General features: G+C 38.5%; 1 protein-coding gene across 1 annotated transcript; it reads left to right on the top strand.

Moving 5' to 3' along the window:
- Positions 1–3,364: 3,364 nt before the first annotated feature.
- On the top strand, positions 3,365–7,637 carry LOC109477319. The gene is made up of 3 exons (XM_019778503.1): positions 3,365–3,566; positions 4,913–4,997; positions 7,552–7,637. Exons 1-3 carry the CDS (start codon positions 3,384–3,386, stop codon positions 7,635–7,637), a joined length of 354 nt encoding a protein of 117 aa, XP_019634062.1. The 5' UTR covers positions 3,365–3,383.
- Positions 7,638–13,906: the final 6,269 nt, after the last annotated feature.

Genomic DNA, 13,906 nt, shown 5'->3' with positions numbered 1-13,906 from the left:
ACTCCAGATCACACATGCTCACCCCATTCAGAGCGAAAACATCTGCCTTCAGCTATTCCTATTTCCCACGGCTTGTCACAGTCTGGAATAATCTGGGTCCTGATCTTCGTAATCTGGGAGTCCTAGCCAATCAGCTGTCCAACATTTCAGCTTTCAAGCGTCAACTTGTTAAAGTGTCATTTACCAGATTCAATGAGCACTTCATTCCTGACGCTCCGTGCTCTTGGTCGACCGCATGTGGGTGCGCCTCCTGTACGGCTTTAAGACGCCACTAGTATTAGTATGGTTTTTTAACATTGTTCCGGTGTATATATTGTATTATTGATCGTTCGATATTGTATTATGTGTATTATTGTAATGTATTATTGTAATGTTTGGGAGGACAACTAGCAAAGGTGTATATTCACCTGTTTTGTCCTCCCATCCAGTTGTCTGGAAAATTCTAATAAATAAATAAATAAATAAAGTGTTGTGCGTGTGGCTGCCTGTGCCTCCGCATATTTGTAGATTTCACGAAGGCTTTTGATTCTGTGGGAAGGGATACTTTATCGTGCATTGTTGCGGATTAGACGGTTTTTGCGGGTTCTAAAGTGTATTCACGGCATCATTAGTAGTAATCACACATTTAAACAAAATGCTAAATATCATGACAATTCCCTCACAACTTTCTTAGATATTTTGCTGAACCAACAAAGTCCCTTCAGAATTATAAGCAAAGCCATACCTATTTTCTCTGAGGCAGCACACGAAGACTACAATTGCATTCATCACAACACACGATGAGAGAGACATTAAACAAACCGCCGAAATAACCATAAAAGATGAAAGCGCCATCCATTTAATCTTAATATCAGGTTAAGAACAAAATTATTAAAACAACCGAATAAGCTCAAATCTTGTACATCCTCAATCAGACCTTGCAATGAACCTTAATTCTCTATAATATACTCCAGCAAAGCCAGGATACACACATCAAACAACCCAGACTGTACCTGTTTTACTGAGTCTCAAAGACATGATAAGCAGGATGTTGTCTTTGAACACTAAACAGGAGTTTCCTTCCCACTTTTAACTACAGGGATCTTCGGAAATGACATGATTATGTTAGAGCTACTCTCTCATCTTCGCGGTACACACACCGTAAACCGGACAGAAAAGACGTCATGGCTGTTCGTTAGCCGGTGGAATATCCTTCCGCCGGGAGGTTGTTAAGGTTTAAGCCGGAGGAACAACAGTGATGACAGAGTGGCTCAGCAACAGTTGGTATCTGTGGAAACAAAACTGCCCATTACTCTGTATCTGTTTTAGACGTTTAATGGCAAAGATTGCTGAATAAAACTGTTCACTTTGTCATTATTTTCTACTAATCTAATATACTGCCAGAAAAGACTATGATAGTACTGATAACACGAAAGCAACAGTCGGTATCTGTGGCAACCGAACTGCCAATTATTCTCGCTGGACCTGTTTTAGACATTAAATGCCGGAGAGGGAAATCTTCAATCTGACATTTGTTTCTCCACCGGCAGAGGTAACAAGTACTGATAACACAGCAACAGTTTTGTGGCAACCGAATCGCCCATTAGTCTTTACGACTTTGGTACCCCGTGGAAGCAAAAATGGTGTCAATTGCACTAAAAAAGCTCTCAAATGCCACCAGTGCACCGAATTCAGAATGGATATAGAGACTACCAGTAAGCCTCTATTTAATGTAGAATTCTTGTCATTAAAATCAATCTTTTTAATCGTGGAAAATACATTTTGACAGAGAAAGAACAGAAAATGCTACATATTCGGTCCCACGTATTTGCAATTAAATTTGTCTGTTTGTATTGTCCGTCAAACGAATTTGAATGTTTTTGCAATTTACAATGTAGATATTTGACTGGTGATACTGCAAGCAAAATTATACATTATGTTATACATTTTTTTGTACGTGTAGACCCAGTGCAAGGCTTTCTAATGCCCTACTTCCTTCATCACGTAAAATCTTGGAAAATTGCACTAAGGCCACACCAATTTAATTTGTTGGTTCTCGGATTTTTTCAGAAAAAATATGAAGCGACAGGGCGGAAAAAAATAAAAATAAAAACAGATCTAGGCATCCTATTATAGCCCCAAATGCTACGATAGGAGGTGTGAAGTCAACACAAAAGGCTGGTTCAAAATTTAACAATGAATTGTGAACTTCTAATGATACCATTGCATTGAAAGATGGAGTAACTGTAACGACTAGGAAGAAAAGGACTCTTTTCAACTATTCAGGGCAAAATATGAGCATTTTGCAGCTGATTCTGAATTTTTTTTTTTTTTGCAAATCAGGAAAAAATGAAGAGGCGAATCCGAGAACCAACAAATTAAATTGGTGTGGCCTAATAATGCTATTACACCCAGTGATTGCCTGGATCACTTCGCCCCCAGTATAATAAGACTGCCATCACTCTTTCAACGCCCAATCAACCCTCGAGTAACACAGTTATTTACTCGTGCGTGGGCACAGCAAAATGACGGGAACCAACTTTCCTGCTGTCCTCAACCAGGACTCGAAATACTTATAATTCTTTTTTTATTCTTTTATTCAAGACAGTGGTCAGCATAGCAGCAGTACATAACATGTTATGGACCGCTGAATTGTGCTGACCTTACATAGTAGTACATGAAAATACAACGTAGGTACAAACAAAACATACAGATTCACGACAATGACAATATGTACAAATGAAAACTAATTCTGCATTTGACTATTATAAAGTCTGATGGTGCGATGCAGGAATGAATTCTGCAGTCTGGAGGCTCTTGCCATGGGAACCCTGAGTCCTCCCGCGTTCCCTAAGGGCCCCCTCATGCCCATCAGCCCCTCCACTCGGTGCATGTGCACCTTAGTGCACCCACATTTGGAACTGTGCAACAATTTTTTCTGTGGGTGCAGCAGTGCACCCAAATATTTTCATAGGTTTAACGTATGCAAAGGTATTAAATATATAGTAGTTACCGCATATTCTAAACATCTAAGTGTCAGAAAAAAAATACAATAATTGTTATATAATAGTACTTTTCTTGAAATGAAACATAATTATACTTTTTATATAGACATTCTACTTATTTCATTTTATATAGTGCACCTAAAACATTCTTGTGCACTCAATTTTTTTTAGGTTGGGTGCTGTAGTGCACCTATTTTAAAAAAATAAATTTCGAGCCCTGCCTCCTGTCCTACAACTAAAAGCGTGGGCTCCGGAAAATGACGAGAACCAACTTTCCTTCCGTCCTCCAACCAAACGCCCGCTCCCTGTGGATGTTAATGCGGCTCCGTCCTCTATAAAAAGCGACCAGCACACCGGCACAGCCACTGGAGAACAGACGATCCAAGAGCCAAGACAGTCATGAAGACCGACAGCACCAAGCCCGCATCCTTCCTGGTGTTTCTTGTCTTGTTTCTGCTGGTGGAAAAGTCGGAAGGAGGGAAGATGACCTGGCTAGTGCCGCGGGAGAGGGGAGCAGAGCAGGGCCTCACCAACGACTACAAGGTCCTTATGGACCCACAGGACAGCAACAGTGACGAGGAGGTGCGTGTGTGTTTTAACCATTTAGTCAAGCAAATATCAGCACAACAACTGATAGTGCTGTGTATCTGTTCCTGAATGGATCACCTTTACTTTCATCTAAAGGCTTTCATCTTAACTCTCAAATACTTATTATTTCACAGCTATACCTTTCTGTGTGTCTGTGCCTGAACCATTGTTTAGTCCTAGGAAAAATGTTGTGTTTCCTGCTTCAGTCTTGAAAAAAAGTAGGGTCGATAGGTAGGGATTATCTCTTTTTTCCCTTTTTTATTAGACTTTGGATATCTCTGATGAACCAACTTTTCAATGTCTGTTGGAAAACAAATTGTACAATGTTTCATCATTCAGGTGTCAGATCATGGAGCTAGAAAAGGTTGATCAGCTTGAAAAACCCTTCACCCTTCAAAAACAGGGCTAGGGTCGGCAGTTTTTTCTAGGGCCGGTCGGGAAACACATTTTCTTTCCTAGGCTTTAAGCTTAGCAGTGACCAGATGTCAGCAAAAATTGGTAATGTGTAAGAAGGGTCCACAGATGCCATGACCTACAAATGTGTACCATATGATTGCATGAATGGACAAATAAACCAGTCTTCAAATATCTCAACCGCACAGCCTTTTAAGGTCTCTAGTGTTGTTCTACATGCGTTTGCCTCTAATAGAAGACTGGTCCCATGTCTCATTAAGATCTATTGTTAATGGCACCCTCGAGCTCATTAAGCTTATATAAAGCACCACCGACCTGAATAACAAGAATGGTCCGTAAACTAACCTGTTGATTGTGCTGTGTTGATCTAGGCAACACTGGACAAATTGTTTTTGTTTCATGTTATCATGGGTGTTTAAAAAACACCAGAAAACTAGGAGCCATTATATCATAATGTTTAATAGCAAAATTTAACGTTTTACTGACTGTCAGATGCTTTGTTCAGAAAATGATGTTTTCCCCTGACCTTGATCATGTTTACTACTTTGTAGCTAAGTGTAATATTGATATCTTCTTAATGTATTGACTCTCTGATCTTTTGCTTTCTTCCATCCGCGTGCAACTGTGGTTTGCTTTGACGTAAAGTTGTTACGATAGTCGGTGAGCCCAGTTTTGATCATGAAAAGGAAAAAAAGCACGAAAGCACATTTTTCAGTTATCTTCGTTGCTTTCAATTGAGTTCAACTCCCAATTTTGCGTTTACTACCGTATAAAGTAGAAAACTGTGGATTCTTAGTCGTTTCAGTCAACTTCAGTGAAAACCATATAAATGTTGTATACCAAACTATGTTTTTTCCAAAAACACGTCCGAATATAGAAATTAGAAAAAAATTGTAATGTTGATAATCTTAATTTTTATTTGGCAGTTGGAGCTGCTGGGGGCTTACAACATCCTAAGGAACGTTCTGGGACACAGATGGGAGGCACGGCAGAGGCAGGCCGTTAAGCGAGGTGAGTCAGAAGAAGAGAAATTTTCAATATTGCAGAAGAAAGATCAACATGCACGCTACTGTTTAGGGTCGCAGTCCTCAGGACGGGACGAGGTCCTCTATTCATTGTGCTTGTCGAAAAGAGCTAGGGGAATTTTCCCAGTACAAGGAACCTGTAAATACTGTACATAACGTCTGTCTTCTCTGTCACGACCAGTGGAAGAGTAGCTCTTCAATGAGCTAAATTGGTTCACTGGTTCACTTTTATCAAACAATCTGCAATTTTGCATTATAAGGTTGAGAAGGTTATACAGGTTTGTGTATTTGCAGAAACTGTTTCCAAATCCCAGAACAAAATTTTGCAGAACACTAAAGCCTGTTTATCTGAGAGGTTACCAACATCAGTTACAGGCAATGCTTTGACATTCCTGATTATCCTGAGCCGAAAACATTTTGTGATTTTGGTTTCCCGCTGAAAAGGCCACAAAATGTCCCATCCGACATCTAAATTTCAAAGTTTAACCCTCTTTGACTTCATTTGGATACACAATCCCTAAAACGTGATTTCAAGCATTTTTAGAAGCAAATTCTACCGAACCCACTTTTGTTTAGGACTTACCTACGAAACACAACATTCTTTAACAAACGCACAACAACAATATAATCCTGAGAAGCATAATTCTTTTCAATGTGAAGTAAGTCTAGAAGGAATTTTGTTTGACTGTACAGAATGCCATGGTTGATCTGTACAACACCGGTATAATGCAGTTACTGGGCACAAGACATGCTAGTAACGTTATTACGACCATGCTTTTTTATCATTCCTAGCCGACAGGGTTTCTGTTAATATAATATTTACAGTCACTTTGATGAGACTTAAGGTAGTTTGTGTAGACGCTTATATAAAACTCACAAGGGGGCATAAGAGGATAGTTTTCGTTCGCAGGTAAACCATATATAATTTAGCCAAAGCAAATAATAGCACATGTGCATCTCGACTCGACACAAAAAACAGATTTTACAAACATATATCCTTCTAAGCTAGGGATAAACAATTTGATAAAAGTTAAGTCTTTCATCTTTCCTACATGAAAGTCGTGACGTATAAACTAAATGACTTAAAAACTTCATGTGACCACATAACAAAATAAACCGCCAACACACAAAGTCGCAGAAATCGCACTCGCCATTCGCATAAACGTGATTATAACAAAATGTTTAGCATATACCTTTGATGTGGAGAAACTAAAATTTAAACAATAAACCGCACAAGGTTCAGTTCATCTTTCGTTTCAATCATCAACTAATTCTCTTCCTCTTTTTGCCAACAGTTACGAGACAATTGGGTAAACGTTTAATCATGTACAGTAAAAGCCTGTACTGGTGACCACATGTGCGCAAAAACCAACTGGCAATTGTCACATTTTGGTGGCCCGTTGGAACCGTTTACCCACTGACAAAAACAAGAACCCAGTGTACCATATGCATGGCCATTATCTACTGGTCCTAACTATCAAAAACTTTAAAGATCGTATAACCAGATGTTAAGATGCTATTGCCTACATTTGAATGGGATGGCGATGTTTAAACCAATCCAAATCTCCCCTGGTCATTGAAAATCCTGTGTATATATACGGGTACCTTTAGATTCTAATTGTACACCCCTTACGGCCTAACCGCAAGACCATCTTACTGACAACACACGAAACTGTCCTTTGCATGACGCACTCTCCTGTTGAAGTCTTCACCATAAACACCCATGGGGTTGCAATTCCAAGAACTTTAAAACCGTCATAATTGAGCAGAAGTGTTCCTCTGTGTGCTATCGTTGTTATCGTTCCCCAAACACCAGGATTGCACTTCAAACGCAAAAGCAACTAAAACATCAAAGGTTTATGGTAATTTCTTCTTGCTACGAGCATTTTTACTTTCCGGCGTGGGTGCCTTACGTACAACTTCAGGCTTAGTGGTAGCTAACTTTTGTGGAAAGCCGCATCCTTTATGCGAAACTCTGTATGAATTTTAAGTACTTTTGGATAGAAAATCATCATTAGGAATATACAATTTTAAGACGACTAACCATGGCATTTGTTGTAATGTCTGGACACCAAGCAGCATTCTGCCGTACATATGTACTTCCCATCGGAAACCAGGCAAATAAATTGTATGAATAATTTAAAAAGAAGATTCAAGTACGTCAACAAGAGCGTAAACGGAGAACATAACTATGTGAGCACTTCTTTTAACGCCGTGCTAGGGACTTTTGTGAGCTGCGTAAGTTGCAGGCTTGCCAGGTTCTTTAACAGCTAGATTATTGTATTAGATTAGATAGAATGTATTCTCTAGTAGTTGTTAAGACTTTTACGTTATTATTTTATCCATCTATCCTATGTACTATGTTACTCAGTATGATGTACATGTAACACCACACTCTGATGTATGTATTTAGCCCCATGGGCATGAACATGCAAATAAATATTCTATACAAAGATTTTATATCATCTTTTTGTAAAACAGATTATTTGCTATTGGCCAGCAAAGAGTTCTCCATACTAAAAGGCTCTATCTTGTTCCAGGTTGTGCTGTATTCCGGGGCGGTATCCAGGCTTGCCTCAAGGCTTATGAAACAAGAGGAAGGTGGCCGAACAACGAGAGTACATAAGACACCACCAAGAACCCTCATGACCCCAGATAACATTCTGGTCGTCAGAAACAGATACGCTAGTGATCCAAAAGACCTGGAATCTACACTGCCACTCCTGAAGAGCTAAAAGATTGTTTTTATAGCATGGCTAGGTCGTTTCTTGAACAGTAGCAGTTTCTTTCCATCGATGCTGCAGTTATAATTAAGTCCAAGACTAGGGAAGAATGTTGCCAGGAAAAAAAAAGGCTCTACTTAATTTGAGGAAATATATCTTTAGAAGATTTAGGAATAATTCATGTTTCAAGAGGAATATTTGTTTAACCCCGGACGTGTTACCGTAGAGCTTCAGAATGTACATGATGTTGATGAACTTATTAAAGTTTCAACGATTTCTTTATCTGGGATTCATCCACTTGTTGGACGTTGTTTGGTGTCGTTTTCATTGTTTAGTAATTTACACTATAATTTACACGTTAAAAGACAAATACCCTAATAAAAGTGAAATACCCCCTTAACATGTCTTTGGATAAACATACATCATAAGTAGTCATATGTATGTCGAATGTGTCAGATAAAGTCCATCTTCAAATAACTCTAAATGATTCCAAAAATCGTCAATGATTCCAAAATCGACCATTAATTAATCACAATCCTGAGCAACTGCAAACCTCCTTACAAATTAATGTCCCATGGCAAATTACAATCAAACTAACATTAATATAGTAATTCTTTTCTTTAGACAATGGTGATAGTGATTGAAATAGCATAAACCCTATTAATCTTTTTACAACCTTTCCTTTTAATATATCATGTACGTTTTGTGTATAGGGAACTTTGAAAACCGCCAACATGGCGGCATGCTGACCTAAGGCTTGTAAAATGAATAAAAATTATATGAATGAAACAAAAACAAAAAAGATACACAAATACAAGTGTCAAAACTAGCCTACCCCACCTGTTACAGTAAACCACTCCATATAGAGATGGCGTCAGTAACAACCCATGGCCACACGTTTTATCCTTGTGCTGATCCGCACAGGTGGGTGAAACAGATAGACCCCGTGTGGCAGGTCCATTCGTTACCTGTAATCTCCAGAGCACACAATCCTCATTTATGTCTCCCAAACTTCTCAGTAAAAGACAACGTAATGAGCCCGATCGGACCAGTAAACGGTGTTTTCCCGTAGTGGGTGATCTGCGGATTTGTGTAGATTTAGGATGATTGCACAGGGGAGGAACTGGCCCGAATTCGCATGTTTAATTAAAGGAAAGTACGAATGTAATAGTCATCAAGGGACGTAGTCCCTATATAAGGTTTATGAGTTTACCGACAGACTGCCATACTGAGTACCTGGCGGACACAACTTAACAGGACAAACCCATTTTTTACAGTGTAAGGTCTACTAGCTACCGAGTAACCTTCCCGAAACCAAATTGCACTAAACATTGCGAATGTCTTGCTTTGCTAATACACGTACAGGTGTTTCAAAAATATGTAAGTTGCGTTTGGACAGAGGCTGACAAAATGTTCTTTTGTGATTTTGAAGGCCGAGACAGTAGTCAAGAACATGAAATTAAAGGTACCTAGCGCAGTTTTTAGGAAACCCATCATCCCAATGTACATTGACCCTTGTGGAGCAAACATTCCCACAATTCTGACGGAAAATTGTTACTGGAAGGGCCCTGGGTTTAATCTTAGAGTACCACAAGAAATAAAGGACTCATCTTGGGGGTTGTCTCTGCAGTTTTAAAAGCCCAAAATATGAAATACTGACTCAAATGTGCTAATGTGAAGAAGTATGTCAATATCACAAAGATTGCCTTAATCAGAATGTTTCCAGTTTCACTGCCCTGAAATCGCATTGGCCTTTAACTTTTTAAGGCCTGGCTTCCAAGAAGGAAGATGACACACTGTGAGACAATTTGGGACGAAACCTGTTTAACACACAAAAGATCACTGAAGGTGACATCAAAACAAACATGTATGTGTGGGAATAATGCAATTTTTCACATCTGCAGTAGCTTTCCTTTCATCCAAAGTTCACAATATTTGATTAAAACATGCCTCAGGTCAGACGATATTGAATTACGCCTGAGTGGTTGCTGGTAACCATGTTTTCTTCTCTAAATATTATTTGCATATCAAAGACAGAGGTGTCCTTTTGAAACGTTTGTTTCGAATGATTTCAAAGTAATAACCTTCAATGGTCTTCCGATTTCTTGCAGTAACATAGTTTTCTATCCAGCCCACACAAAACTACTTTGCTGCCTGATGACGTTGCTTGCTAAACAACGTTCGTACTACAAAAAACACACATGACGTCCATCTAAATGCGTCTGATGTGTCAGACCTTTTCCTATTCCCTCATGACATCAATGAAAAGCTGTCAGCATCTCATAAATAATAAAGAATGGTTTACACCACGAAACAAAATTTTTGGCGACCTATTTTTATATTTTTACTGATTTACCAAATAAATAAAAACGGGCTGAGGAAAAAAGCCCACAAGGCTTCTGCAATGTCCTCCTCTTCGAAAAATACCAAATGTTAATCATGAAGCTAACAAATGATAACTAATAATAAATAAACTCAAGAACACCTAGATTAAGATAAGACTAGGGTCTGAAATATGAGTGTTAAATAGTTTACACTAGCCATTTTCTTCTCCCAAATTTTGGGTGTTATGCGTAGAAGATACGACCGAAACAACGCGAGCTCCTATCAAAGGAAAATTACCTACAAGCTGAAGACAAGCACGCCACCTGGTGGGCTTGTGCAGTACTGAGCTGCCACATCCGAAGATAGTTTAATCGGGTTGGTAAAGTATTGTGTTCTCGAAGCAAAAGCGCCACCTACATCAGCTGCATATAGCTACAGCTACAGCCGGTTATAGACTTTTCAAAAACAGTTTTACTAGATAGTAGTAGTAACTGTTATAGTTATCTAAACTTTAAGAAGATTTCTTAGTGATGTAATTTACAATTAACAGAATCTGTTGCAACGTATGATTTTCGTGTTAGAATAAGATATACTGCTATGAGGATGGGCCTTGTCCATAGTCCCTGCTAAGGAAGGACATGCAAAAGTTAGTTTTATCAGCTTACTTTGAAGTTTTTTTAGCCACATTTCGCAAGGGCTTTAATGTATGAATCTAACTCCCTGAATGTTCTTTAGACTTTGACGTAGAAGTCCAAATGGAAACATAACGACTTAATATGCAGACCTGATTGCTTGCCAAAGAGCCATGACAGTTCATTCTACTTTCCACATTTTGCTGCACTATCGCGCGACCTTTCAACCAGAGGTCAGCGGGGTTATCGGAAAGGTCATCACCACAGTGACGTACAGGTTCTCGCGAGACCTGGCGAGAGGTGATGGGAACAAGATAAAGATGGATGTTAAACGCCCAGAGGCAAGAACGAAGGCGTTATTATGCCTTAGAAGAAGCCCAGATTCAATTTTGGAACAAAATCTAAGCTGTGTTTGCTGAAAATGAACTCCGAATTGCATGTTATTGTTTTTAATCGATTATATACATGAAAAATAAACTTACGTTGTTTAAACATTTATGTAGTGGGTTGTCACTCTTTACTTAAAATTAACAAGTTGTCAAAGGTTTCAAAGTATAGACCGTGTCATAATTCACTTTACATCTCACTAAAATAGAACCATGCTGATAAAGTCTCCACTATCTAAAAAATTGTTCTACCATGTAGTAGGAAAAGCCTGGAAAAGTTTACCTACAAAAGGCGAAGGTGTGTGCTTAAAATGATACCACTGATTCTTTTATCTCATACTTTTTTTATGTAATACATCTTATCATTTTTTTTTTCATCTCACGTCTATCAGTTCTACTCAATATCTCAACAAAGATCAAAAGGACGGGGTCAGTTGGGGTGGTCCATGTTTCCCTCCCTGCGTGCTACAGCTCACTTACACATACTTATAAAACTTGCCCACTTGCACCCGGCCACTTCCTAGCTGGCCTTGGTGCAGGTAAGACGTCTAGTTTACAGCTATTTGCAAGGTGTTTTATGTAGCAGCATTTTGCTAAGATTTCTGTCCGATATTACGAATCATTTTCACTGTCTTGCACCTTTGTGGCTCTAATTTGTAACAATTCCATACGTATTAGAAACTTGAGACACTTCTTTTAGTAGAATCTTATGATGATCAGTTTTTTCTTCATTGGGCACTTTCTAAGGAGGCTGTCGGAGAAAAAATATTTAACACTATCCTGAAAATTCAACGGCGTTTTTTTTTATTATTGTTAGTACATTTTTTTACCAATAAAACTGTCCGGGAAGAAATATGATCAAGTACATTTAAAGCGAAATCATGATTTCTAATGAATTTGTGTTGTTTGTACAGTAACTGTAGATGTTATTCCTGGCTGTCCCTCATTCTGTGGACGTTTGCTGCTGTGTACTAAACATGGAGGAAGGTTAGTATAAATGTTTAAACATAAGAAATATTAATTCCTCTTGATACAATAATTTACATAGACAGAAAGTGCACTTACTTAGTTTGTAGACGTTGTTTTAGCTAGGAGTATTGATTTATAAATAGGCAGGGCGTACAGCACAAACATGATCGAAATAAACTTCATCTGTGTCTAAAATATTTCTGTAAGTTTTTAGGCAGTAAAGAACAAAAAAATTAAATAACGTATTTAGACTAAAGTAGATATTTTTCAGTAAAACTCACCGTAACGTAAGATTCTCTTCATTAGCCCAAGTTCTGTGCCTTCGTCTATTTTCATCGAAAATAGCCCTACGCTTTGCATTTTACAATGAAGTACTAGTAATCATTATCATTTATCAACAAGGCCTGTATTTGACTTATCAAATATATTTACCACCAGGATCATGTACCTGCCTCCGCGTATATTAAACTTCCCCAAGAAAAATACAATAATCAATACTAGTAGTTATTTTTAATTCGATTTATCCTGATAATAGGCATTAAGATTATTTTAGGATAAATAGATAACCGAGTAATTATTTTCCCGTTTGACCAGCAGATGTTGGCTGGGAAAACATGAATATAACTTACTTTCGACAGCGTTACGTGTACATGGTTAAGTGTTCTAGTCAGGCCTTCCTATGCTATAATTTTGACCCATATGCTGTCTTTTAACCAGCATAGGGACTTTTTGGGAGAGAGAACCTTCATAAATCTTGCAAAAAAAATAAAATATAACTTAAGAATGAAGCTATAGCAAATGAAAAAGCTTAGCTTCACAAAATTAGGTTCCTCATTAAACAAGAACTAACTATTTGCACCACGAAAGTTGCTCTTCTGTACCAGACCCCTATGCTATGAAAAAATCCTGGTGAGAACCCTGATGTTTATTGGCTATAGCTAAGGGCCGTACATTCTAACCCCGTGGCCTTTGGGGGCTCTCAAAACGTGGTAATTTCCCTGGACACGAAATGGACAGTGTTTGATCTCTGCCAGCTTTGCCCCTAGTTAGACTTTTAGAATATATATATATTTTTTTTTTAAAGAACTAAAACTTCTTCGGGAATCATGAATAAAGCCAGAACTGTGTTATGTTGTTGTTATGTTTTTTTTCTGATGACAAGTGGGACATATTTATTCATGAGTTTAGAAGGCGTCTCCTTTCATAAAATTCCTATTATCTATTTCTGAGTGTTGAATTTTAATAGCAAACCGGAACACAATTAAAATCATGTCGCATTTCAGATTTCCCAGAGCGATCGTATTTTTGATTTTGTCCCCGAGCATTCTAAAACACCAGGATCATATTCGATAATACAATAAACATAGTTGAATAACAGTTAAAACATCACTTTAAACCGTATGCCTACTCATCTGCCAGCCTCTACCAAGCATGACAGATAACTATTATGGTTACAAGTTCAAGGTCTATTCGGTAACGCAAAATCATCGTTTCCTGGTTACCAACTTCAGGTTGCGAAGAATCTGGGTTCATCTCGGGACGGGAGAAGCCAAACATAGAGTCACATATGATAAAAGCTACGTTTGACTTGTATTCCCTTCTTTGACTTTAGTTGGAGAAAAGTAAGGTGACAGTTTCTTGTAGTCATATCTTAGTCTCTACCAGGCTTGGGGAGGCGGCTAAAAGGAGTAGCAATCGGCCAAATAGCATGCCGAGGGAGTTGGTCGGCTGGAGAGAACAGTTTGCTGCTCCCGGCATGCTATCTCTCTATTTGGCCGATTTCTATTTGTTTTAGCCGCCTCCCGAAGCCTGGTAGAGGCTACTTATATCTACGAGATGATGTCAATGAATTAGTAAATT

This window comes from Branchiostoma belcheri, unplaced genomic scaffold (assembly GCF_001625305.1).
Source record: "Branchiostoma belcheri isolate BF01 breed outbred unplaced genomic scaffold, Haploidv18h27 scaffold105, whole genome shotgun sequence".
NCBI classification, from domain to species: domain Eukaryota; kingdom Metazoa; phylum Chordata; class Leptocardii; order Amphioxiformes; family Branchiostomatidae; genus Branchiostoma; species Branchiostoma belcheri.
This window is presented reverse-complemented; position numbering and strand designations above follow the sequence as displayed.